At 44.8% G+C, this 27,829-nt stretch overlaps 1 protein-coding gene across 2 annotated transcripts in view; it reads right to left on the bottom strand.

Moving 5' to 3' along the window:
- The window catches only part of LOC126424859 (arylalkylamine N-acetyltransferase 1-like), a 251,708-nt gene that overhangs the window by 28,480 nt on the left and 195,399 nt on the right, over positions 1 to 27,829 (bottom strand). For both annotated transcript variants that reach the window (XM_050087673.1, XM_050087674.1), the window contains exon 2: positions 137 to 359. In XM_050087673.1, the coding sequence (XP_049943630.1) occupies positions 137 to 359 (223 nt within the window). The remainder of the gene's footprint in view (positions 1 to 136; positions 360 to 27,829) is intronic.

Raw genomic sequence — 27,829 nt, 5'->3', positions numbered from 1 at the left:
CGACGTCTTTGTGCCGCGGGTTGCCAATCCACAGCGATAGCAGGCGCTCGCCGGCGTACGTGGCAATCTGCCGACAGAGAGGCGAGCTACTGAGTTGGTTGGTAGGCAGGTAGTTAGGCAGAAGATGCTTTCTTACCGTCGGGCAGCGAGGAGAGGCAGTACTCCTCCAGCTCGCGGCACGTCTCCTCCCCCGGCTGCACCAGCTGCACCGCCACATTGAGCGGTTCGTCACGGAAGAAGAGGCGCCGCAGGAACGATATCATGCGGGGGCCATCCTGCTGCGTCAGTGGGCGGATCTCGTAGCTCATGGGGGCGGCGGGTGCTGTGGCGGACATGGGCGTCGTCGGCGGCGACTCCAGCTGTACACAAAAATAGAGAAGAACCTCACGTTAATGTCGGGTCGTACAAACAGGTTTCGATATTACTACGGCATCGCCAGTACATAGTAGATATCCACGTGCTGATTCAAGGACTGGGTGCGGGTGAAATAAAGGGGTCTTAATGGCTCCTTCCCTCCCTTCCTCCCATAAAAATAAACATTTTAGGCGAAACGCTGATATTTCACACAGAATTTATGATGGCAAGTATCAGGAGAGTCCTATATAGTGCCCAATTTACCACTAGATATCAAGAGAAGTGGTCACGTCGCTACAGAACGGGAAGGGGAGAATTGTAAGTGGAGAATCACCAACAGCTTCAAGGTCAGTCGAGAATAGAGTGGCACTCTGCGAAAACTACGGTTCTGTCGTTTTATTACAGTACATACATGATGTAGTAAACTGTAGGATTACTGGGAGTATTGGTAGAATCGGTAGGGAAAGAAACATAAATGAATGTCTGAACGAAAAACTGGGAGCCGACGACTTCCCCTTGTTTGTTGTTTTGTACATAGTTAATCCAGCACGTCGTTAGTGCTAATCCATTGTGTTAAATCCTTAAAAAATATAAATTGCATTTTATAAGCAATAAAAATTAGTTGACGACGTAACTTTTGTGCTTTTATGTAACCAAAACAATCACTTTTGACGCAAATGCACTTTAGTTGCTGAAATATAAAAAAAATCTACGCAATTATTGTTATTTTGTGCTCAATGGAACGTTTCTCATAATCATCAAAGACAGGAGCTTCCTATTACTATTGATTAGTACGAATGTTATTTGTGGATAACAGAAACATGTTTTTGGTTTTGCTTAACGCTACCTTTATTCTTTTTCAGGAATTTGTGTTTTCTAGCGCTGCTGTGTATTGCTTTTTGTTTTTACTACAATACCCCTCTGTATCACGGTACAAAACAACAATTTTCGAATATAATCTTCATTAAACAATAACAGTTTAATTTTTGCTCCAAATACTATTTATTTCTATGTAACAGCTGGAGGATAGCTATATAGAACGTACATGATCCATAGATTACGCGGCCCTTTGTACCTGAAGAGCCAAAGAAACTAGTATACCTCCCTAATATCGTGTAGGGCCCCCGCGAGCTCGCAGAAGTGACGCAACACGACGTGGCATGGACTCGACTAGTACCTGAAGTAGTGCTGGAGGGAATTAACGCCATGAATTCTGCAGGGTTATCCATAAATCCGTAAGAGTACGAGAGGGTGGAGATCTCTGATGAACAGCACGTTGCAAGGCGTCCCAGATGTGCTCAATAATGTTCATGTCTGGGGAGTTCGGCGGCCAGCGGAAGTGTATAAACTCTGTTCCTGGAGCCACTCTGTAGCTATTCTGGACGTGCGGGGTGTCGCACTGTCAACAGCAAACTCATACCTTTCGATTTTATCGGTAGGTTTTATTTCATGTAGCAGTTGCAATTTATAGGCACACAACGTAAGTCTGTTGCGCACAACATCATACACAGTACCTTTAGGCACTCATAATTGTAGACTACGTCGGGCTCTGAACACGCGAAACACGGATCAATTAACATCTTCAGAAGTTCTCGGTGTACCGGGCGATTTTGCTTTTAAAAGAATACTGGTTTCATTTTGATTTTATCCATACTGGATGATAGGTCGTGGTTGTGAATGTCAATGTTAAAAAATATATCGGCTCAACCACTTGTTTATAGTGTAAAACACTAAGATTGACGCGTTTCGGAAGTCAAGCTTCCGTCATCAGAATAATAAAAAGTAAAACAAGCTGTTCAAACTCGCTAAAATGGAACATGCACCAGGCACAATAAAATTGATAATAAAATTAAAACATCGTGGCTACTTCCCTTGTTGCAGCCGTGTCTTCCAAGGTGCATCTCCACATAGTCGTCAAAATATAAAAAAAAACTCTAAAATGGTGTCGCCTATGGTGTTCAACATCTAACCACATGTCTCTCTCCTTTATCGTCGTAAACCGCCCGTACGTCTTCGTCGATACCACCCACCACATAGCCAAACACTACACTGAAAGGAGAGTGAGCTTATGCGCAAGTAAACAAGGAAGTCACAGAGATGTCTATATAAGCAGATAACGTATGCATGTTCCAAGGACGTCATGAAATGATGGGATCCTACCAATTGCTAAAAATGTAGTTACTAAAACTAACCAGTGAAATGTTTGAAAAAGTTATTTGTATCACCAGTTAGCTGTTCATTCAGTGTGTTCTGATTATTCATGTTATGTATCGTAATTTCCAGTTCAGGATCTCGTTATTTTACACAGACAGGACAAAGGCAAAAAGTTGGATCTACTAGAACAGCTGGAAATTACGATACATAGCGTAGATAATCAGAACACACTGAATGAACAGCTAACTGGTGATACAAATAACTTTTTCAAACATTTCACTGGTTTCTTTTAGTAACTACACTTTTAGCAATTGGCAGGATACCATCATTTCATGAGGTCCCTGGAACATGTATACGTTATCTGATTGTATAGACATCTCTGTGACTTCCTTGTTTACTCGTGCGTGAGCTCACTCGCGTTTCAGTGTCGTGTTTTGCTACGTGGTGTGTGGTATCAACGAAGACGCACGGGCAGTTTACGACAATGGAGGAGAGAGCCATGTAATTATATGCTGAACACCATAGGCGACACCATTTTAGAGATTTTTTTTTTAATATTTTGACGACTATGTGGAGATGCACCTTGGAAGACACGGCTGCAACAAGGAAAGTAGCCACGATGTTTTAATTTTATTATCAATTTATTGTGCCTGGTGCATGTTCTATTTTAGCGAGTTTTAACAGGTTCTTTTACTTTTTATTATTCTGATGATGGAAGCTTAACTTCCGAAACGCGTCAATCTTAGTGTTTTACACTATAATCAAGTGGTTGAGCCGATATATTTTTTAACACTACCGGTTTCCTTGAAAGACTTTAATTGACTGATAGTTTTTGCTGTAGGTAGGTCACCACCATACTGACGTCTAAAATGACGTTGCACTGTTCTATCTGACTCAGTTTTCACGTGCCAAATAACACACTGCGCTTTCAGTTGCGGAGTACACATTGTTGTTCAGCTGCTCTGCACTGCGCTGCACGCACGCCTGGAGTGATCTGAGGGAACAGAGGAAAAGAGAGCACTGGTGGCGTCTCAAGGTCAAGCAGACCTGCCAACTGCAGGGGAGTCAAACTTGGGAGAGTTGATGAATCAAACACCACGAACTAGAATAATCTCTGTCACTTTGTACAGATTCTAGGACACATTAAAACTAGGGAGTTCTTTTTCAAACATATGGTATATGTTTATACAAGTCACTGGGACTTCCCACATGTAATTTTTTTATTTTTTTATTTACATGTCAAGTTCCGTAGAACCGAATTGAGGAGCAAATCTCCAAGGTCATGGAACGTGTCAGTACATCAAATTACAACATAAAAGTAATAACAGATACAAATAAAATATTTATGAACCAAAAAAGTCAGTCCATAAGTTTAAGTAAACGCAATCAACAATACAAAAAGAATCAGCTTAATTTTTCAAGGAACTCCTCGACAGAATAGAAGGAGTGACCCATGAGGAAACTCTTCAGTTTCGATTTGAAAGCGCGGGGATTACTGCTAAGATTTTTGAATTCGAGTGGCAGCTTATTGAAAATGGATATAGCAGTATACTGCACACCTTTTTGCACAAGAGTTGAGGAAGTCCGATCCAAATGGAGGTTTGATTTCTGCCAAGTATTAACCGAGTGAAAGCTGCTTATTCTTGGGAACAGACTAATATTAGTAACAAGAAACGACAGTAAGGAATATACATATTGACAGGCCAATGTCAAAATGCCCAGACTCGTGAACAGAGGTCGACAAGAGGTTCGTGAGCTCACACCACTTATTGCCCGAACCGCCCGTTTCTGAGCCAAAAAGATCCTTATAGAATGCGAAGAGTTACTCCAAAACATAATACCATACGACATAAGTGAATGAAAATAAGCAAAGTAGACTAATTTACGTGTCGAAGTATCACTCACTTTTGATACCGTTCAAGTAGTAAAAATGGCAGTATTAAGTCTTTGAACAAGATCCTGAACGTGGGCTTTCCACGACAGCTTACTATCTATCTGAACACCTAGAAATTTGAACTGTTCGGTTTCAGTAATCGTATGCCCATTCTGTGAGATTAAAACGTCAGGTTTTATTGAATTGTGTGTTAGAAACTGTAAAAACTGAGTCTTACTGTGATTTAACGTTAGTTTATTTTCTACAAGCCATGAACTGAGGTCATGTACTCCACTATTTGAAACCGAGTCAATGTTGCACACAACATCCTTTACTACCAAGCTAGTGTCATCAGCAACCAGAAATATTCTAGAGTTACCCATAATACTAGAGGGCATATCATTTATATAAATAAGGAACAGGAGCGGCCCCAACACTGATCCCTGGGGCACCCCCACTTGACAGCACCCCACTCAGATCCCACATCACAGCCGTTATCAATATTGTGAATAATGACCGTTTGTTGCCTGTTGCTAAAGTAAGAGGTGAACCAATTGTGAGCTACTCCCCTTATTCCGTAATGGTCCAACTTCTGCAGCAATATTGTGAGATCAACACAGTCCAATGCCTTTATTGGCTCTGAGCACTATGGGACTCAACTGCTGTGGACATCAGTCCCCTAGAACTTAGAACTACTTAAACCTAAATAACCTAAGGACATCACACACACCCATGCCCGAGGCAGGATTCGAACCTGCGACCGTAGCAGCAGCGCGGCTCCGGACTGGAGCGCCTAGAACCGCACGGCCACCGCGGTCGGCAATGCCTTTATTAAATCAAAAAATACGCCAAGCGTTCGAAACTTTTAGTTTAGCCCATACAGTACCTCACAGAGAAAAGAGAATATAGCATTTTCAGTTGTCAAACGACTTCTAAAGCCGAACTGTACATTTGATAGCAAATTGTGTGATATAAAATGATCAATTAACGTTACATACACAGCCTTTTCGATAACTTTTGTAAACACTGATGGCATAGAAATAGGTCTAAAATTATCTACATTATCCCTTTTTATAAAACGGCTTTACTACTGAGACCTTTAATCGCTCAGGAAACTGACCATTCCTAAATGAAAAATTACAAATATGGCTAAATACAAGGCTAACATGTGCAGCACAGTAATATTCTGCAAGACACTCCATCATAACCATGAGAGGTCTTAAGGTCTTCATCTTTTCGAGCAGAAAACGTTGGTACTCGAAGGGTTAAGAAATCTGGGGCGGATGTACTGGCTTTACCCTAATTACTCGTAACCGATCAGAGATTGCAAAAATGAGCGGAGGCTTCTACAGAATAACGTCATACAAGATGGAAGACTAGTCAGATAGTAGTCCACAGGTGAGACTTTTGTGCCTGTGTGGAGCTCTGCGAATATCTTTACTGCAGACATAGCGACGGACTTGATTCGACCCTGAAAGCCGTCTGTGCCCTTGTATTAGATCGTGACCTTGAGAGACGGCGTTCACAAGCTGCGGATAATTGCTCCCCCTCCCCCTCCCTCCTCCACTTTTCTCTCTCTCCTACCTGCGGTTACCAACCAGCCAAGCACACTGCGCCGACGAGCGTTTTTCTGTACACGTAACCCCGTCCAGCCGCCCCACTGATTTTGTAACGCAGATACATTCTGTCGTAAGGAATGCAAATGTAAGCTAACGCGAAAAATACACTACTGGCCATTAAAATTGCTACACCACGAAGATGACGTGCTACAGATGCGAAATTTAACCTACAGGAAGAAGATGCTGTGATACGCAAATGATTAGCTTTTAGAGCTTTCACACAAAGTTGGCGCCGGTGGCGACACCTACAACGTGCTGGGGAAGGTTTCCAACCGATTTCTCATACACAAACAGCAGTTGACCGGCGTTGCCCGGTGAAACGTTGTTGTGATGCCTCGTGTAAGGAGGAGAAATGCGTACCATCACGTTTCCGACTTTGATAAAGGTCGGATTGTAGCGTATCGGGATTACAGTTTATCGTATCGCGAAATTGCTGCTAGCGTTGGTCGAGATCCAAAGAAGGAATATGGAATCGGTGGATACCAACGGCCTCGTATCACTAGCAGTCGAGATGACAGGCATCTGATCGGCATGGCTGTAACGGATCTTGCAGCCACGTCTCGATCCCTGAGCCAACAGATGGGGACGTTTGCAAGACAATAACCATCTGCACGAACAACTCGACGACGTTTGCAGCAGCATGGAGCATGGACTATCAGCTCGGAGACCATGGCTGCGGTTACCCTTGACGCTGCACCTCAGACAGGAGTGCCTGCGATGGTGTACTCAACGACGAACCTGGGTGCACCAAATGGCAAAACGTCATTTTTTCGATTGAATCGAGGTTCTATTTAGAGCATCATGATGGTCGCATCCGTGTTTGGCGACATCGCGGTGAACGCAGATTGGAAGCTTGTACTCGTCATCGCCATACTGGCGTATCACCCAGCGTGATGGTATGGGGTGCCATTGGTTACACGTCTTGGTCACCTGTTGTTCGCACTGACGGCACTTTGAACAGTGGACGTTACTTTTCAGATGTGTTACGACCCGTGGCTCTACCCTTCATTCGATCCCTGCGAAACCCTAACTTTCAGCAGGATAATGCACGACCGCATGTTGCAGGTCCTGTACAGGCCTTTCTGGATACAGAGAATGTTCGACTGCTGCCCTAGCCAGCACGTTCTCCAGATCTCTCACCAATTGAAAACGTCTGGTCAATGGTGACCGTGCAACTGGCTTGTGACAATACACCAGTCACTACTCTTGATGAACTGTGGTATCGTGTTGAAGCTGCATGGGCATCTGCACTTGTACACGCCATCCAAGCTCTGACTCAATGCCCAGGCGTATCAAGGCTGTTTTTACGGCCAGAGGTGGTTGTTCTGGGTACTGGTTTCTCAGGATGTCTGCACCCAAATTGCGTGAAAATGTAATCACATGTCAGTTCTAGTATAACATATTTGTCCAATGAATACCGGTTTATCATCTACATTCCTTCTTGGTGTAGCAATTTTAATGGCCAGTAGTGTATTCGTCATCCATCACAAAAGAGTACACTCACCAACTATCGAGCGCAGTGAATGTTGAGAAACTGGTACCAGGGGTCATACGACAACCCATCTCGACGTCACGGCAGTGCAATGGTGCGTCTGTGCGAGTCGATCGGGCGGAACCGGTGCAGTGGTATGGATGGCCGTGGAGACGTGACGATATAGCAGAACACAGGTGTCGTGATCTGTCGTGCCCATCACCACACCGTGTATGAAGGGTGCTTTATTTTTTGGTGTATAAGCTCGGTGATCAATAAGCAGACGAAGTTAAGAAATTCAGCTACCTTGGAAGCAAAATAACACAATGTGGACGAAGCATGGAGGACATTTACGTGGCGCTGGGACGAACACTGACCTCCTTCCAGGTACCTGACTCCAGACCTGCGTTGCATACAGCTCACTTCGCAGTTGCCTCTCGAAAACCGGTTCGGATGAACCTGCGGGTTCTGACACACGAAACTACTATTGGGTTTGAAACCGATCGTCATTGACAACACATGGAGTCCGTTACTGGTCCCTGCCGATAAGGATCTTTTTTCGAGTACTGTTAAACACGCGCACACACGCACACATTCCCCCTCCCTGCCCCCCGTCTATATATACTGAAGAGCCATAAACACTGGAACACTTGCCTAACATCATGTAGCCCCCCGCCCCCTCACCCCACCCCTCGAGCACGCAGAAGTGCCGCAGCACGACGTAGCATGGACTCGACTACTGTCTCAAGTAGTGCTGAAGGGAACTGACACCATGAATCCTGCAGCGTAGTCCATAAATCCGTAAGAGCACGACGGCTGGAGATCTCTTCTGAACAGCTTGTTGCAAGGCATCCCAGATGTGTTTAATAATGCTCATGTCCGTGGAGTTTCGTGGCCAGTGGGAGTCTTTTAAACTCAGAAGAGTGTTCCTGGAGACACTCTGTAGCAATTCTGCACGTGTGGGGCGTTTGCATTGTCCTGCTGGAAATGCCCGAGTCTGTCGAAACGCACAATGGGCATGAATGGATGCAGGTGATCAGACAGGATGCTTACGTACGTGTCACCTGTCAGTCGGATATAGACGTATCAGGGGTCCCATATCACTCCAACTGCACACGCCCCACACCGTTACAGAGCCTCCACCAGCTTGAACAGTCACCTGCTGGCATGCAGTGTCTATGCATTCATGAGGTGGTCTGCATAACCGTACGCGTCCATCCGCTCGACACAATTTTAAATGAGTCTGGTCCGGCCAGGCAATTTGTATTCAGTAAGCAACAGTCCAATGTCGGTGTTGACGGGCCCAGGCGAGGCGTAAATATTTGTGCCATGCAGTCATTAACGGTACAATAGTGGGCCTTCGGCTCCGAAAGCTCATACCGATTATGTTTCGCTGAATGATTCGTACGCTGACACTTATTCATCAATAAGCGTTGAAATCTGCAGCAATTTGCCGAAGGTTTGCACTTGGGTCGCGTTGAACGATTCTCTTCAGTCATCGTTGGTCCCATTCTTGCAGATCTTGTTCTGTCCGTAGCGATGTCGGAGATATGATTTTTTACCAGATTCCTGATATTCCCATTAGTGAAGTAGTCGTACGGGAAAATCGCCACTTCATCAGTACCTCGGAGATGCTATGTCCCATCGCTCAAGCACCGACAATAACACCACGTTCAGATTCACCGGTTTCATGCGGCCCACCGTGATTTCATCTCCTGTGCCAACCTCTTCATTCCTACACCTAATTATTTGCTGGATGTATTCCGGTCTCTGCCTTGATACAGCAACGTATAAAATACAATACGAGTTCGTTACCAGTGCGAATATCCCAATAGAGGTCCATGCGCTGCTGATCTAACGTTCTTTGTAATTAGAATGCCAGGAAAAGACCAAAGTACAATTAACTCAGTATATTTCCAAGTGCCCCCCCTCCATGAACCATGGACCTTAGTTGGTGAGAAGGCTTGCGTGCCTCAGCGATACAGATGGCCGTACTGTAGGTGCAACCACAACGGAGGGGTATCTGTTGAGAGGCCAGACAAACGTGTGGTTCCTGAAGAGGGGCAGCAGCCTTTTCAGTAGTTAATGGCTCTGAGCACTATGGGACTTAACAGCTGTGGTTATCAGTCCCCTAGAACTTAGAACTACTTAAACCTAACTAACCTAAGGACATCACACACATCCATGCCCGAGGCAGGATTCGAACCTGCGACCGTAGCAGTCGCGCGGTTCCGGACTGCGCGCCTAGAACCGCGAGACCACCGCGGCCGGCTTTTCCAGCAGTTGCAGGGGCGTCTGGAAGATTGACTGATCTGGCCTTGTAACACTAACCAAAACGGCCTTGTTGTGCTGGTACTGCGAACGGTTGAAAGCAAGGGGAAACTACAGCCGTAATTTTTCCCGAGGGCATGCAGCTCTACTGTATGGTTAATGATGATGGCGTCCTCTTTGGTAAAATATTCCGGAGGTAAAATAGTTCCCCATTTGAATCTCCGGGCAGGGACTACTCAGGAGGACGTCGTTATCAGGAGAAAGAAAACTGGCGTTCTACGGATCGGAGAGTGGAATGTCAGATCCCTTAATCGGGCAGGTAGGTTAGAAAATTTAAAAAGGGAAATGGATAGGTTAAAGTAAGATATAGTAGGAATTAGTGAAGTCCAGTGGCAGGAGGAACAAGACTTTTGGTCAGGTGAATACAGGGTTATAAATACAAAATCAAATAGGGGTAATGCAGGAATAGGTTTGATAATGAATAAAAAAAAACAGGAGTGCGGGTAAGCTACTACAAACAGCATAGTGAACGCATTATTGTGGCCAAGATAGACACAAAGCCCACGCCAACTACAGTAGTAGAAGTTTATATGCCAACTAGCTCTGCAGATGATGAAGAAATTGATGAAATGTATGATGAGATAAGAGAAATTATTCAGATAGTGAAGGGAGACGAAAATTTAATATTCATAGGTCCCGAGTTCGAGTCTCGGTCCGGCACACAGTTTTAATCTGCCAGGAAGTTTCATATCAGCGCACACTCCGCTGCAGAGTGAAAATCTCATTCTATGCGTGTTTTATTCGTCTCTGATTCCATTGATAACTTAATTTCATTCAAACTCTGAAAGATATATACGTTAAAAGTTACTTCATAATTTCGATGATGATGACGATGATTTTGGTTTGTGGGACGCTCAACGGCGTGGTCATCAGCACCTGTACAAATTTCCAATCTTTTCACTCTTCAGTTTCGCCGCTTTTCCTGAATGATGAAGAAATCATGAGAACAACACAAACATTTTCTCCCGACTCGGCTGGGAAACGAACTCGGGACTTCGAGATCCAGTGGCATAATTTTGACGATGATGCTGATGTTGGTTTGTGGGGCGCTCAACATCGAGATCATCAGCGCCCGTACAAGTTCTCAGTCTCTCTAGTTCCAATTTCGTCGCTTCCCGAATGATGACGAGATAATGAGGACAACGTATACATCCAGTCCCCGGGCGGAGAAAATCCCAGACGCGGCATGGAATCGAACCCGGGACCCCGTGATCCAGAGGTAACAATTCTAGCCGCTAGACCACGAGCTTTGGACCATAATTTCGTTCCAGGCCTGTTGACGGTATGTAGAATCTGATCAAAACATCCGACTGGAGATGGGGAGGTTTGTGGCAGGTTTTTCAAATTAGATAAGTTCTAAATTAAAGAGTTTTCGCTGAAAGTTCGCAGTGTATTTGTCATCAGAGTCGTATATATGCCCGCGCGGTATTAGCCGAGCGGTGTAGGGCGCTGCAGTCATGGACTGTGCTGCTGGTCCCGGCGGAGATTCGAGGCCTCCCTCGGGCATGGGTGTGTGTGTGTTTGTCCTTAGGATAATTTAGGTTAAGTAGCGTGTAAGCTTAGGGACTGATGACCTTAGCAGTTAAGTCCCATAAGATTTCACACACATTTGAACATCGTATATATATGGGACGTGTTATTTTGTGCCCGGAGGCACTGGTGTTTGTTTTGAGAGACGTGCTGGACACGTGTACGGAACTGATTGCAACACGAACGTCGCCACATTTGAGTATGCAAATTGCCGACCCCGTGCACTCAGAAAAACGCGGCGAAGCTGTTTCGCAAACTGCAAAAACCGGCGAGTGCGCCGAATCGCGAATCTGCGCTCATGAATACGGGACGCGCTCCGCAGTGCCGTATACACCAATGGCCGCCAAAACCACCAACACTGATTCCACGCTGCATCCGTTTCCACGTTCTGTTTATAGAAAGGGGAAAAGGCAAAGGCTGGTAATGTGAATTCTCTCTGCCAGCTATGACTCTGGAAAACCGGACTGGAAATATCGTGAATGTGGAAGAACAGCTAAGCACGCATTTTAATTTGGTACATATACAATATATTTTTCTTGTTAAGAGTCTTCTGCCGGGTCTGATGCGGCTCTTTCACCTCCTGCGCCAACCTATTCATCGCAGAGTAGCATTTTTACCCTATGACCTCAATTATTTGTTCGACATATTTTAACTTCTCTTTTCCTCTACAGCTCTTGCACTGTACTGTTCCCCACAGTACCATGGAAACTATTTCCTGATGCCTTAAATGATGTCCTATCATCCAGTCCCTTTTCCTTATCAGTGTTTTCGACATGTTTTTTTCTTCACAGCTTCTCCGGACAATCTCCTCACTCGTTATCTTACCAGTCCATCTAACTTTCACCATTCTTCTGTAGCTCTACAGTCCATATTTCATCACCATACAGTGCTGCTATCCAAAGGTACAGTCTCAGAAACTTCTTCCACAAATGAAAGCTTATGGTTCGTACTAGGAGACTGTTCTCGGTCACGAACACCCTTTCTACCATTGCTAGTCTGCTTTTGATGTCCTCCTTGCTCCGTCCATCATGAGTTACTTTGCTGCCTAGGTAGCAGAATTCATTCACTTCGTTTGCTTCGTGATGCCTACTTCTGACGTTAAGTTTCTCGATATTCTCATTTCTACTGTTTATCACTACTTTCGTCTTTCTTCAATTTGCTCTCTATCCATATTCGGTACTCATTAGACTGTTCAATCCATTCAACAGATCCTGTAATTCTTCTTCACTTTCAAAGAGGACGGCAATCTTATCACTGACATCTGAGGTCATCATTCCCCTTGACTTAGAACTACTTAAACCTAACTAACCTGAGGACAACGCACACATCCATGCCCGAGTCATGACTCGAACCTGCGGCGTAGCAGCAGCAGCCGCTCGTCCATAGCGGCCGTCTGACATCCTTTGACCCTGAATTTTAATCCCGCTCCTGAACTTTTCTTTTATTTCGGGCATTGGTTTTTCGATGTACAGATTGAACAGTTTAAGCGAAGGCTACATCACTGTCTCGTCCGCTTCGTTCGTAGTCTTTCATTCTTATTTTTTCTTATTGTTTTTCTTTCAGGCAAGAATATACTACGTACTACTCATCTTATGCCTTTTTTTCTGAGAATTACGAACATCTTGCACCATTCTTCACCGCCTAATGCTCTTTCCAGGTCAACAGACCGTATTAACGTGTCTCGTCTGCTTTTTAAGTCTTGATACCATTATCTGGCGCACGGTCACCTTTCCGAAAACCAGACCGATCGTATCTAATAGGTCCTTAATCTATTCTTGCGAATATTACTGTTTGCAGCGATTTGGAATGCGCTATAATTTTCGTACTTTTCCGCCCTTGCTATCTTGGGAATTGTGTAGATGATATTTTTGCTGAATTCTGTTGGTTTATCACCAATTTCAAGGACTGTATACACCAACTTGAACAGTTGTTTGGTTGTTATTTCCTCTAGTGCAGTTATAAATTCCGAGGGAATTTTATCTTATGCCTTCTGCTTGATTTGATCGTAAGTCTATCAAAGTTTTTTCAAATTCTGACTCTAATACTGTATCCCCTACGTCTTCCTGATCGACTCCCAATTGTTCTTCCATCAAGCCAGTAGACAAATCCCCGTCCTAGTAGAGGCCTTCCACGTACACTTTCTGACGGTCCGCTCTCTCCTCTGCTTTCAACACCCTCAATACTGACGCATTCAGCGGAGATTGTTTTGACATGTCGTTGTATTGAATCAGTCCTTCCAGCGATCATCTCTTCTTCATTAAAATTTTATTTCTGTGAGGATCCACAGTTTCTATATACTTTATAAAAGAAAACAGGGTCTATTCTAGGCTGCAATGAAATATTTTCAATTTATAAATAAAGTGCGGCGACATAACATTCATTCTTTCAGTACAGTGCGAATGCACACCGAGCCCTGTCAAAAATGTTAAAATTTTTATGAATTTCTAAGAGACCAAACTGCTGAGGTCATCGGTCCTTAGACTTACACACCAGTTAAATTAGTTTGTGCCAATAACAACACACACACACACACACACACACACACACACACACACACACACACACACACACACACGCATGCCCGAGGGACGACTCGAACCTCCGGTGGGAGGGGCCGCGCAGTCCGTGACATGACGCCTCAAACCTCGCGGCAACTCCGTGCGGCTAAGCCCTGTTTCTTGCACGAAATGGCGAGTGAGCGGTTCATGGATAGATGGCGCTACGCTAGTGGTCTGCAACAGGTTGGGAATTTGGGTACAATGGGAGCGGTTCAGGATGTTCATGCCTGATGTACTCAGGGGACTACACTCCTGGAAATGGAAAAAAGAACACAATGACACCAGTGTGTCAGACCCACCATACTTGCTCCGGACACTGCCAGAGGGCTGTACAAGCAATGATCACACGCACGGCACAGCGGACATACCAGGAACCGCGGTGTTGGCCGTCGAATGGCGCTAGCTGCGCAGCATTTGTGCACCGCCGCCGTCAGTGTCAGCCAGTTTGCCGTGGCATACGGAGCTCCATCGCAGTCTTTAACACTGGTAGCATGCCGCGACAGCGTGGACGTGAACCGTATGTGCAGTTGACGGACTTTGAGCGAGGGCGTATAGTGGGCATGCGGGAGGCCGGGTGGACGTACCGCCGAATTGCTCAACACGTGGGGCGTGAGGTCTCCACAGTACATCGATGTTGTCGCCAGTGGTCGGCGGAAGGTGCACGTGCCCGTCGACCTGGGACCGGACCGCAGCGACGCACGGATGCACGCCAAGACCGTAGGATCCTACGCAGTGCCGTAGGGGACCGCACCGCCACTTCCCAGCAAATTAGGGACACTGTTGCTCCTGGGGTATCGGCGAGGACCATTCGCAACCGTCTCCATGAAGCTGGGCTACGGTCCCGCACACCGTTAGGCCGTCTTCCGCTCACCCCCCAACATCGTGCAGCCCGCCTCCAGTGGTGTCGCGACAGGCGTGAATGGAGGGACGAATGGAGACGTGTCGTCTTCAGCGATGAGAGTCGCTTCTGCCTTGGTGCCAATGATGGTCGTATGCGTGTTTGGCGCCGTGCAGGTGAGCGCCACAATCAGGACTGCATACGACCGAGGCACACAGGGCCAACACCCGGCATCATGGTGTGGGGAGCGATCTCCTACACTGGCCGTACACCACTGGTGATCGTCGAGGGGACACTGAATAGTGCACGATACATCCAAACCGTCATCGAACCCATCGTTCTACCATTCCTAGACCGGCAAGGGAACTTGCTGTTCCAACAGGACAATGCACGTCCGCATGTATCCCGTGCCACCCAACGTGCTCTAGAAGGTGTAAGTCAACTACCCTGGCCAGCAAGATCTCCGGATCTGTCCCCCATTGAGCATTTTTGGGACTGGATGAAGCGTCGTCTCACGCGGTCTGCACGTCCAGCACGAACGCTGGTCCAACTGAGGCGCCAGGTGGAAATGGCATGGCAAGCCGTTCCACAGGACTACATCCAGCATCTCTACGATCGTCTCCATGGGAGAATAGCAGCCTGCATTGCTGCTAAAGGTGGATATACACTGTACTAGTGCCGACATTGTGCATGCTCTGTTGCCTGTGTCTATGTGCCTGTGGTTCTGTCAGTGTGATCATGTGATGTATCTGACTCCAGGAATGTGTCAATAAAGTTTCCCCTTCCTGGGACAATGAATTCACGGTGTTCTTATTTCAATTTCCAGGAGTGTATATTGAGTGATCAAAAAGTCAGTATAAATTTGAAAACTTAATAAACCACGGAATAATGTAGATAGAGAGGTAAAAATTCACACACATGCTTGGAATGACATGGGATTTTATTAGGAAAAAAAAAACAAAGTTCACAAAATGTCCGATAGATGGCGCTTGATAGCAGAACGACAGTGACTGCGCATGACAATCGTGTATAAAAGGAGCTGTAATGAGAGAGAGAATCAGATGCGCCAGCAGTCGCAGCATGTTGACGTTACCTGAAAAGGCGCTTTTAGTGAAGCTGTATTATCAGAATAGGGAATGTTCTAGTTCAGTGTTACGATCCTATCGCCATAGGAAGGGGATTCGAACGGGAGCTGTGGCGAGAATGATTTCGAAGTTCGAAGTCACGGGTTGTTTAGGCGATAGACCCCGTAGTGGCCGACCGAGCACAAGGCGTAATGCTGCTGAGACAGTTCAGGAAGAAATGGAGACTGTAGCGGGTTCGTCTACGAATGGGGAAGTCAGCGCTCGTGCAGTCGCACGTTGCACCGGCATTCCATACACTACTGTTTGGTTGGCACTGAGGCGTACCCTCCGATGCTATCCGTACAAAATCCATCGGCATCATGAACTGTTACCTGGCGATTTAGTGAAGCGGAGGGAATCTGAGATATGGGCGTTTCAAAAGATGGCGGAAGATGACGATTGGTTGAGTAACGTGTTGTGGACCGACGAAGCTCATTTCACGCTCCGAGGGTCTGTCAACGCCCACAACTGCAGAATTTGGGCAACCGAAAATCCTAGAACTGTCGTGGAAACTCCATTGCACGACGAGAAAGTCACGCTATGGGTTGGATTTACCACATTTACCGTTTTCGGGCCTTTTTTCTTCAAGGAAATGCGTGATTACGGTTTTGTAACTGCAACCGTGACGGGTGAGAGGTACGCCGATATGTTACAGAATCGCATCATCCCCAGCCTGGCTGATAAACACCTGCTGGAACGTACGATGTTTATGCTGGATGGCGCTCCACCCCATATTGCTAGACGCGTGAAAGATCTCTTGCGCGCGTCGTTTGATGACGATCGTGTGCTCAGCCGCCACTTTCGTCATGCTTTGCCTCCCAGGTCCCCAGACCTCAGTCCGCACGATTACTGGCTTTGGGATTACCTGAAGTCGCAAGTGTATCGTGATCGACCGACATCTCTAGCGATGCTGAAAGACAACATCCAACGCCAATGCCTCACCATAACTCAAATCAAATGGGTCTGAGCACTATGGGACTTAACATCTTAGGTGATCAGTCCCCTAGAACTTAGAACTACTTAAACCTAACTAACCTAAGGACATCACACACATCCATGCCCGAGGCAGGATTCGAACCTGCGACCGTAACAGTCCCGCGGTTCGGGGCTGCAGCGCCTAGAACCGCACGGCCACCGCGGCCGGCCTCACCATAACTCCGGACATGCTCTACAGTGCTGTGCACAACATTATTCCTCGACTACAGCTATTGTTGAGGAATGATGGTGGATATATTGAGCATTTCGTGTAAAGAACATCATCTTTGCTTTGTCTTACTTTGTTATGCTGATTATTGCTATTCCGATCAGATGAAGCGCCATCTGTCAGACATTTTTTGAACTTTTGTATTGTTTTGGTTCTATTAAAACCACATGTCATTCCAAGTATGTGTGTCAATTTGTACCTGTCTATCTACGTTTTTCCGTGATTTATACAGTTTTAAAATTTATACTGACTTTTTGAACACCCAGTATATTGCTTTTCACCTAGCGAGAAGCAGACATGGATACACACCATCTTCAAATCTAGACGGTGTTGGGAGCAGTTTCTCGTTTGGTTGGGTTGAAAGGCACCCCGAGTCTTTGCATGTTGCGTTTTGCACCCATAATAGGCAAAAAAATCTATAACAGAAAGAGAACATAAAATAGAAGAAGTCGAATAAAAATTTAATAAAAAACGCGTCCCTTGGACTACATTTCGAGGAACGGGGGGGACATTGTGCCCGGCGTCGGGGTTGTGACCCATGCCCACCCTGATCGCTTAAAGCTCTTTTTTTTTTTTTTTTTTTTTTTTTTTTTTTTTTAAAGAAAAGCGCTAATGTCTTTGAAAACTTCTGAATAGGTTTTAATTTAAATCCCACGATCTCCTAATTTTAACCCTAAGTCATCTTCAAGCAGATGGGCGATGTCTCGCATTTAATAGTGTAGTGCAATTATCAGCTACATGGATCTGGTAATTACACCATGCAATACGTGACGTCGCGCTTGTGCTTGAAAATGACTTAGGGTAGAAATTAGCTAATCGCACCATTTAACCCTTTCAGACCCGATTTTTTCCGAAGAAAAGAAATTTTTTTCTTTATCTTGTAATGCTCGCAGGCGAATTTTTAATGATTTTAGGTACAAGATTTATACACAAATATGTACATGTTTTCAATACATACTTTGTACGCTTGGCTTCAATTTATGGACTAAAACAACTGATTATGAAATATTCCCCACTGTAGTAAATAGTAAATTAATCATTCAATAATTACCTTGCAAAATAACAACAGTATTCATTTGTACGGTGGAATATAGCGAACCAAACCAATCTGTGTATTCTGGCGGTCACGAGTTGCTACACACTACTATGTTGAGTTGCTGATATTTCCATAGTGATACCCGAGAGATGGCAACACTTGCGCATGATGGAAAGGTTGAACATTCACAAATGTGTACCTCAGGTTCGCATTGGGAAAAAAAATACTTGTGTTGCAGCTAAGACCTAGTGAAAGTTAATGTACACAATTGTAGCCAGAGGGTCTCAAAGGGTTAAATAAAGAACTTCTTGGGTATTAATAAAGCGCTTCAGCTCTATTTAGTCCTTTATTGCTGGATCACTGCCGGTTTCCTGGCACTAAAAGCCACATCTTTACATGAACGTCTTTATAACAATAAATCCACAGGCAATAACCCTGATATATATACTGGTATGGTAAATTATTTTAAGATTTTAAAACTTTTTTTTAATAAATATTAACAACTTTAACATGAGGATATCAGAATGTTCGTACTCACATAACTGAAACATTAGAGCGGAAAAGTTCGAACTCTATATGTAACATTCGCTGTCATTCAGAACAAAAGCACTGCTAAAAAGCGATATGTCAGAGGATAAAACAGTTGGATTCCAAGATCGTGGATGGGTCGTAAACAGATCATACCATAGCGATCCATTGGTAAGGTGTAAATAAATGAATATTAAGATCTAATTTTGGGCCAGAATGAAAAATCAAGAAGCTGTTGCTACAAAATGGAGGGATGTTCTACCTGGACCAGACGCGTCAAGCAAAATTATTTGTTTAGCACCCGTCCACTAAGGTGGAATCGGGCTGTTTTGTTGTATGACATACCGTCTTTTAGCGGTGTTTTGTTCTGAAGGGCAACGAATGTTGGGTACGAAGTTCCGAGCTATTGCGCTATAATGTTTTAGTTATGTGAGTACTAACATTTTGATATTCTCATGTAAAAGTGCTTAATATATATTTTTTAATTTTTTGAAAATCTTAAAGTAATTTACCATACTAGTGTATCTCTCAGGGTTGTTATTCCTGCTGGTTTCATTGTTATACAGATGTTCACCTGAAGATGTGGTTTTTAGCGCCACGAAACAGGTAGTGATCGAATAATAAAGGACTAAATGCAGCTGAAGCAGGCTATTAATACCCAAGATGACTGCTCACGGCTGTGGTTGCATTACCTCCTACGTTGTCTGCGTAAACAAAGAACATTCACACTACAGCCTACAACAGACCATTTTTTTTCTTTTACAAATTTATTTTTCAGTTTCTTTGCATTTATCGTGCAGCCATTTGCCTTCGCTCCCTTGCACTTCCTACGTATTTCATTCGTAAGTGACTTACTAGTCTATTGCCGTCTCCGTATCCGACCCATAGAGTGCTTCGAAGGTCTTTTACTAAAGGTTAACGGTATTGTCGGAGCGGGAAAGCCGCCAACACACAGTAAGTGACAGATCTACTTCCTTGACGTCCGTCCCCAGTGGAATTCTCACCGTAGAAGGCGTAGCAGCGTACCGAAGTGCCCAGGCCGCTCGTAAAAGACAGAGAATGGCCTGCGAAGTCTCCGCCGCTTCGCCTCGTTGCTCTCGAGACGGCGAACATGTGACCTGGTCCCGTTTATGGGTGTCTCGCCGCAGCAGACGAGGTTTGTTCAAAAAATAACTGGAATCTTTCAGAGAGCATTTTGCTTATTCGCCTACATCAGTTTTATTTCCCTTACGAATACTTCCAGTCAGATGTCACACGATGAAACCAGCAGTTTTTACAACCTCACAGACAGTTCTGGAATTCGATATTTGGAATAGTGTTTTGATCTGTCAGTGATGCTTATAAAGGCGGATAGGACGTTAATCGGGCCGACTTGGAGCAGGAGAGTCACCACAGGACATTTTAATTTCTACTGTCTATACTTTTATAGATAAATTCATGTAACTTTATCACCATCACCAGGAAGGATTGAGGACTGACACTCATTGCAGTGGAAGTTCAATAACGTAGCAAAATACCTTTTTTTACATGTGGAATTTCATCATTTTTTCACTTATTACTGGCTGCATTTGTTGCTATAGGTACACTTTTCTTCCGAAGTAAGAGAGATTCGTCGATGAATTTTTCATAGCATACAAACAGTAGTTACAGGTGTATGAAACTCTAGAATTTTCCAAATCTATTAATAAACTGTAGAAAAAATCGAGATAATTAACTATGAAACTTGAGCTTTTTCTAAATATGAAGTTTAAAATGTAGCAGTTCATTCATTTTTTCATAAATTAAATAACTTCTAGAGTTTCATATACCTGTAACTACGGTTTGTAGTAAGTGAAAAAATGATGAAACTTCAAATGTAAAAAAATGTGTTTTGTTACCTTTTTGAGCTTCCACTGCTATGAGTACGAATCCTGAAACCTTCCTGGTCATGCTGTTAAAGTTGTATGAATTTATTTGTAAAAGTATAGACAGTGGAAATTATAATGTCCTGTAGTGCCTCTCCTGCTCCAAGTCGGCCCGTTTCACGTCCTACCCCCCTTAACCACATCTAGCGAAACGGCGGCTCATTGAAGTGTTTTCTTTATTTTTTGAGGACTGTAAAATGTAACATGGGGGCATACGTGGCGAATAAGAAACTGCAGACATCTCTGCATTATTGTCTTTGGCCATATAATCACAAACAAGCAGCGAAGTGCGAGCTGATGCGTTGCTGTGGTGCAAACTCCATGAACTGTTTCACCACAAATCCGGGCGTTTTTCTTCGTCCTGCTTCGCGGAAACGGCGCTGAACTTGTAAATAATGTTTCTTATTGATCGTTCAACCAAAGGACACAGTAAGCAACTCCATAGCAATTGACCGCACTTGTCGGGATTTTGTCTTGGCGATCTAGAATGCTTCCTCTGGGAAAATTTGGCCTTACTTTCGATGTCATATCGGTAAACTCGTGTTACATCAGCTGCCATGAGACGTTTCAGTAGTTATCCTTCGTTCTGACATCATCGAATAACTCCAGAGAAACTTGTATTCATTGCTACTTTTGTTCTAACTTCAAAGATATTGCAATAAATTTTCCTACTCCACCATGTTCGGTTCCATGGAAATGATTGTTCGATTTCATGGGAATGATTGTGCCCCAGGACCGTGATGTAATCCAGGACAGAAGAAGGTCACCATCGGTCGTAATGTTGCGTTAGATATAGTCACGTAAACTGAACGTAGTTATGTTGTTGTTGTTGTTGTTGTTGTCTTCAGTCCTGAGACTGGTTTGATGCAGCTCTCCATGCTACTCTATCCTGTGCAAGCTTCTTCATCTCCCAGTACTTACTGCAGCCTACATCCTACTGAATCTGCTTAGTGTATTCATCTGTCGGTCTCCCTATACGATTTTTACCTTCCACGCTGCCCTAAAATGCTAAATTTGTGATCCCTTGATGCCTCAGAACGTGCCCTACCAACCGATCCCTTCTTCTAGTCAAGCTGTGCCACAAACTCCTCCCCAGTCCTATTCAGTGTCTTCTCATTAGTTATGTGATCAAACCATCTAATCTTCAGCATTCTTATGTAGCACCACATTTCGAAAGCTTCTATTCTCTTCTTGTGCAAACTATTTATCCTCCACGTATCACTTCCATAGGCCGGCCGAAGTGGTCATGCGGTTCTAGGCGCTGCAGTCTGGAACTGCGAGACCGCTGCGGTCGCAGGTTCGAATCCTGCCTAGGGCATGGATGTGTGTGCTGTCCTTAGGTTAGTTAGGTTTAACTAGTTCTAAGTTCTAGGGGACTAATGACCTCAGAAGTTGAGTCCCATAGTGCTCAGAGAGCCATCCATCACTTTCATAAATGGCTACACTCCAGACAAATACTTTCAGTAACGACTTCCTCACACTTAAATCCATACTCGATGTTAACAAATTTATCTTATTCAGAAACGTTTACCTTGCCATTGCCAGTCTAGATTTGATATCCTCTCTTCTTCGACCATCGTCAGTTATTTTGCTCCCCAAATAGCAAAACTCTCTTACTACTTTAAGTGTCTCATTTGATAATCTAATTCCCTCAGCATCACCCGACTTAATTCGGCTGCATTCCATTATCCTCGTAGTTATAACGACACATATTTCAATCTAAATCAGGCATGTACGAACAACAGAGTTGGACTGATGCTTGTACATGCCTAAGTTAGACTGAAACATGTGCCGTTATAATTACGTTCAGCTTACAAGACTGCTTACAACACACTGTCAATAGCTGGACCTTCACTATCAATGAAAATCTATATCTCAAACTTCCTATTTTCGCACCCAAATCAACCAGAAACATTTCAGGTAAAGATCCTAGAGATATGCCAACATCAACAGCGACTTCTCTGATTGTGTGCGATCATTCACGATCATTTCTTTAATTTTCTCCGCCATTTCATCGGTTGATGAAGTGGCGGAACGTTCAGGGAACTCTCCACCTTCAGCGTATTCATGACCTCCTTCGAAACGATTACACCGCTCGTCAAAGCTTGTTTTAATCATATCAGGTTGTCTGCAGACGACGCTGCCGTTTATCGACTAGTCAAGTCATCAGAAGATCAAAACAAATTGCAGCACGATTTAGAAAAGATATCTGCATGGTGCGAAAGTTGGAAATTGACCGCAAATAACGAATAGTGTGTGGTCATCCACGTGAGTGCTAAAACGAGACTGTTAAACTTCGGTTACACGATGAAGGAGTCTAATCTAAAGACCGTAAATTCAACCAAACACGTAGGAGTTACAAATACGAACAACTTAAATTGTAAGGAACACATAGAAAATGTTGTGGGGAAGGCAAACCGAAGACTACGTTTTGTTGGCAGGACACTTAGAAAATGTAACAGACCTACTAAAAAGATTGCCAACACTCTGCTTGTCCGTCCTCTTTTAGAATACTGCTGCGCGGTGTGGGAACCTTACCAGATAGGATTGAAGGAGTACATCGAAAAAGTTCAAAGAAGGACAGCGCGTTCTGTACTATCGTGAAAAGTGTCACTGAAATAATACAGGATTTAGGATGGGCATCTTTAAAACAAAGGCATTTTACATTGTGGAGGAATCTTCTCATGAATTTCCAATCACCAACTTTTTCCTCCGCGTGCGTACATATTTTGTGGACGCCGACCTACATAGGGAGAAACGATCACCATGATAAAATAAGGGCAATTAGAGTTCGCACGGAAAGATGTAAGTGTTCGTTCATTCCGCGCGCTATATGATATTGGAACAATAGAGAATTGTGAAGGTGATTCGATGAACCCTGTGCCAGGCACTTAATTGTGATTTGCAGAGTATCCATATACACTCCTGGAAATGGAAAAAAGAACACATTGACACCGGTGTGTCAGACCCACCATACTTGCTCCGGACACTGCGAGAGGGCTGTACAAGCAATGATCACACGCACGGCACAGCGGACACACCAGGAACCGCGGTGTTGGCCGTCGAATGGCGCTAGCTGCGCAGCATTTGTGCACCGCCGCCGTCAGTGTCAGCCAGTTTGCCGTGGCATACGGAGCTCCATCGCAGTCTTTAACACTGGTAGCATGCCGCGACAGCGTGGACGTGAACCGTATGTGCAGTTGACGGACTTTGAGCGAGGGCGTATAGTGAGCATGCGGGAGGCCGGGTGGACGTACCGCCGAATTGCTCAACACGTGGGGCGTGAGGTCTCCACAGTACATCGATGTTGTCGCCAGTGGTCGGCGGAAGGTGCACGTGCCCGTCGACCTGGGACCGGACCGCAGCGACGCACGGATGCACGCCAAGACCGTAGGATCCTACGCAGTGCCGTAGGGGACCGCACCGCCACTTCCCAGCAAATTAGGGACACTGTTGCTCCTGGGGTATCGGCGAGGACCATTCGCAACCGTCTCCATGAATCTGGGCTACGGTCCCGCACACCATTAGGCCGTCTTCCGCTCACGCCCCAACATCGTGCAGCCCGCCTCCAGTGGTGTCGCGACAGGCGTGAATGGAGGGACGAATGGAGACGTGTCGTCTTCAGCGATGACAGTCGCTTCTGCCTTGGTGCCAATGATGGTCGTATGCGTGTTTGGCGCCGTGCAGGTGAGCGCCACAATCAGGACTGCATACGACCGAGGCACACAGGGCCAACACCCGGCATCATGGTGTGGGGAGCGATCTCCTACACTGGCCGTACACCACTGGTGATCGTCGAGGGGACACTGAATAGTGCACGGTACATCCAAACCGTCATCGAACCCATCGTTCTACCATTCCTAGACCGGCAAGGGAACTTGCTGTTCCAACAGGACAATGAACGTCCGCATGTATCCCGTGCCACCCAACGTGCTCTAGAAGGTGTAAGTCAACTACCCTGGCCAGCAAGATCTCCGGATCTGTCCCCCATTGAGCATGTTTGGGACTGGATGAAGCGTCGTCTCACGCGGTCTGCACGTCCAGCACGAACGCTGGTCCAAGTGAGGCGCCAGGTGGAAATGGCATGGCAAGCCGTTCCACAGGACTACATCCAGCATCTCTACGATCGTCTCCATGGGAGAATAGCAGCCTGCATTGCTGCGAAAGGTGGATATACACTGTACTAGTGCCGACATTGTGCATGCTCTGTTGCCTGCGTCTATGTGCCTGTGGTTCTGTCAGTGTGATTATGTGATGTATCTGACCCCAGGAATGTGTCAATAAAGTTTCCCCTTCCTGGGACAATGAATTCACGGTGTTCTTATTTCAATTTCCAGGAGTGTAGATGTTAATTACTCTCAACAAAATCACTGTTTAACATCTCTAAAAGTTTTTGCACTTCATGCCTTTCTTGTACCAAAATTTTATGGACATTCACGGATCCACCTTTATACAAAATACATAATCGCCAATAGTCCCAAAACATCTAAAATATTTTTGACAGATAAGAACAGACTAAATATCTGGCATGGTTAACAGTGAGCAGATACTTTTTAGTGACATTTTCCAAGACAACAATGGGAAAATCTCGCGATGCAGGCCAATACAACACGAGTAATTAGAAAATGCCCTTCAGTTTTTGAACGCGTCTCGTACGTTTGCTCTGTTGAAGCCAGATCCTCTCAGGCGTCGTAACTTGTGTCTGCAGTGTTTTGGCTGGACGGAGGAAAGGATTTTTTAAATTGTTATCTGAAGCAAACAGTGATAAAAAATACAAATTACGTTACATAGTGGTCCTTAATGATAAAACAGTTTATCAGGTTTGATTCCACGGAGAAGCAGTTGAACCCAGAGACTGTATATTTTATTTCAAGTAGTAAAGGGTATAGCAGTCAGTCGCAAATAATGTTTATTGAATATCCAGATTTCGGTCGCAGTACGGCCATCTTCAGTGCAATAAATCTAAGTTAAAACATTAAAATCTCTTATCTATGCACTTATTCCCAACTGGACTATTCATCTCAGAAGTTGAATATATTATTTACCCACACTGCAGTAGAGACATTTAAATCATTTTACTATTATTTATCACATTAAAACAGATATTTATTATATAGTTGTAATGTAAAAAAAGGTACCATATGTGTGACACTTTGATGCGATGTAAGAGAAAGTCTGATGGTCCTGATCACAACAGGATAAACAAATAAAATAAATAAATAAATATTTTCCAAAGTTTTACATAGGACAATATTGTTGGTGCATGAACAGAACACGTAAACTCGCCTAGTTTGCTTTCGTGCTGTTCCAGACTGAAGCGCCTAGAACCGCTCGGCAACTGCGGCCGTCTACGTGGGAAGGTTAACCGACACGATGTGTGAGTGCGGAGCACTGAAAATACTTTTCAAATTGTGGTGCGTGAACGAGACTTGCTGAAGGTTAATGTTTTCTGTGCGATGGCACAGGCGAAGATGTATGGGTCGTTTTTCTTCTGTAAGGAGATTGTGACGGGTACTTTTTTTTACCTTCATGTGTTGCAGTTCTGTTTGTTTCCACAACTGACTTCTGATTCTGAAAATTTAATCTTCCAACAAGACAAGTCATCCCCTCATTGTATTGGGTGGTGCATAAGTTTGTAGCTTCTTAATACACACAACAGATACATACAGCACAGCACTCCGACTTCGGGCCACTAGTGGCCCATCGGGACCATCCGACCGCCGTGTCATCCTTAGCTGAGGATGCGGACAAGAGGGGCGTGTGGTCAGCACACCGCTCTCCCGGTCTTCACGATGGCTTTCTTTCTATTCGGTCGAGTAGCTCCTCTATTGGCATCACGAAGCTGAGTGTACCCCGAAAAATGGCAACAGCGCATGGCGGCCCAGGTGGTCACCCATCCAAGTGCCGGCCACGCCCGACAGCGCTTAACTTCGGTGATGTGACGGGAAGCGGTGAATCCTCTGCGGCAAGGCCTTCGCCACAGGTACATATAACAGAGACTTTATTCGTCAGCGATACAGTCTGCTTCACTACTCTTAACACACTGCAAACTCTGGGGTGATTTGTCGATTCCGTGACTGTAGAAATCATGTTACTTTGAGGCGGAAAATGCGTCGAGCTATGTTCGGAGCGCATTTTATTCCGGAAAGGAAGTTAATTGTAGGTTGTCCGATAGAGACCGGAAAAGATGAAAATCTGAGAGTGCAAGATCAGCTAAATAAGGTGTATGTGGAGTGGCTTCCCAACCCAAATCCTGTAGAGCGTTTTTTGTCAGTCCAGCAGGACTTTTCTGGAGACTAGAAATCTACTCTGTAGGAATCAGCATGGGTTTCGAAAAACACGGTCATGTGAAACTCAGCTCGTGCTATTCGTCCACGAGACTCAGAGGGCCATAGATACGGGTTCACAGGTAGATGCCGTGTTTCTTGACTTCCGCAAGGCGATCGATACAGTTCCCCACAGTCGTTTAATGAACAAAGTAAGAGCATATGGACTATCAGACCAATTGTGTGATTGGATGGAGGAGTTCCTAGATAACAGGACGCAGCATGTCATTCTCAATGGAGAGAAGTCTTCCGAAGTAAGAGTGATTTCAGGTGTGCCGCAGGGGAGTGTCATAGGACCGTTGCTATTCACAATATACATAAATGACCTTGTGGATGACATCGGAAGTTCACTGAGGCTTTTTGCGGATGATGCTGTGGTGTATCGAGAGGTTGTAACAATGGAAAATTGTACTGAAATGCAGGAGGATCTGCAGCGAATTGACGCATGGTGAAGGGAATGGCAATTGAATCTCAATATAGACAAGTGTAATGTGCTGCGAATACACAGAAAGATAGATCCTTTATCATTTAGCTACAAAATAGCAGGTCAGCAACTGGAAGCAGTTAATTCCATAAATTATCTGGGAGTACGCATTAGGAGTGATTTAAAATGGAATGATCATATGAAGTTGATCGTCGGTAAAGCGGATGCCAGACTGAGATTCATTGGAAGAATCCTAAGGAAATGCAATCCGAAAACAAAGGAAGTAGGTTACAGTACGCTTGTTCGCCCACTGCTTGAATACTGCTCACCAGTGTGGGATCCGTACCAGATAGGGTTGATAGAAGATACAGAGAAGATCCAACGGAGAGCAGCGCGCTTCGTTACAGGATCATTTAGTTATCACGAAAGCGTTACGGAGATGATAGATAAACTCCAGTGGAAGACTCTGCAGGAGAGACGCTCAGTAGCTCGGTACGGGCTTTTGTCAAAGTTTCGAGAACATACCTTCACCGAAGAGTCAAGCAGTATATTGCT

This window comes from Schistocerca serialis, chromosome 10 (genome assembly GCF_023864345.2).
Source record: "Schistocerca serialis cubense isolate TAMUIC-IGC-003099 chromosome 10, iqSchSeri2.2, whole genome shotgun sequence".
NCBI lineage: Eukaryota > Metazoa > Arthropoda > Insecta > Orthoptera > Acrididae > Schistocerca > Schistocerca serialis.
The sequence above is the reverse complement of the archived record's forward strand: the minus strand, read 5'-3'. Positions and strand labels throughout refer to the sequence as shown.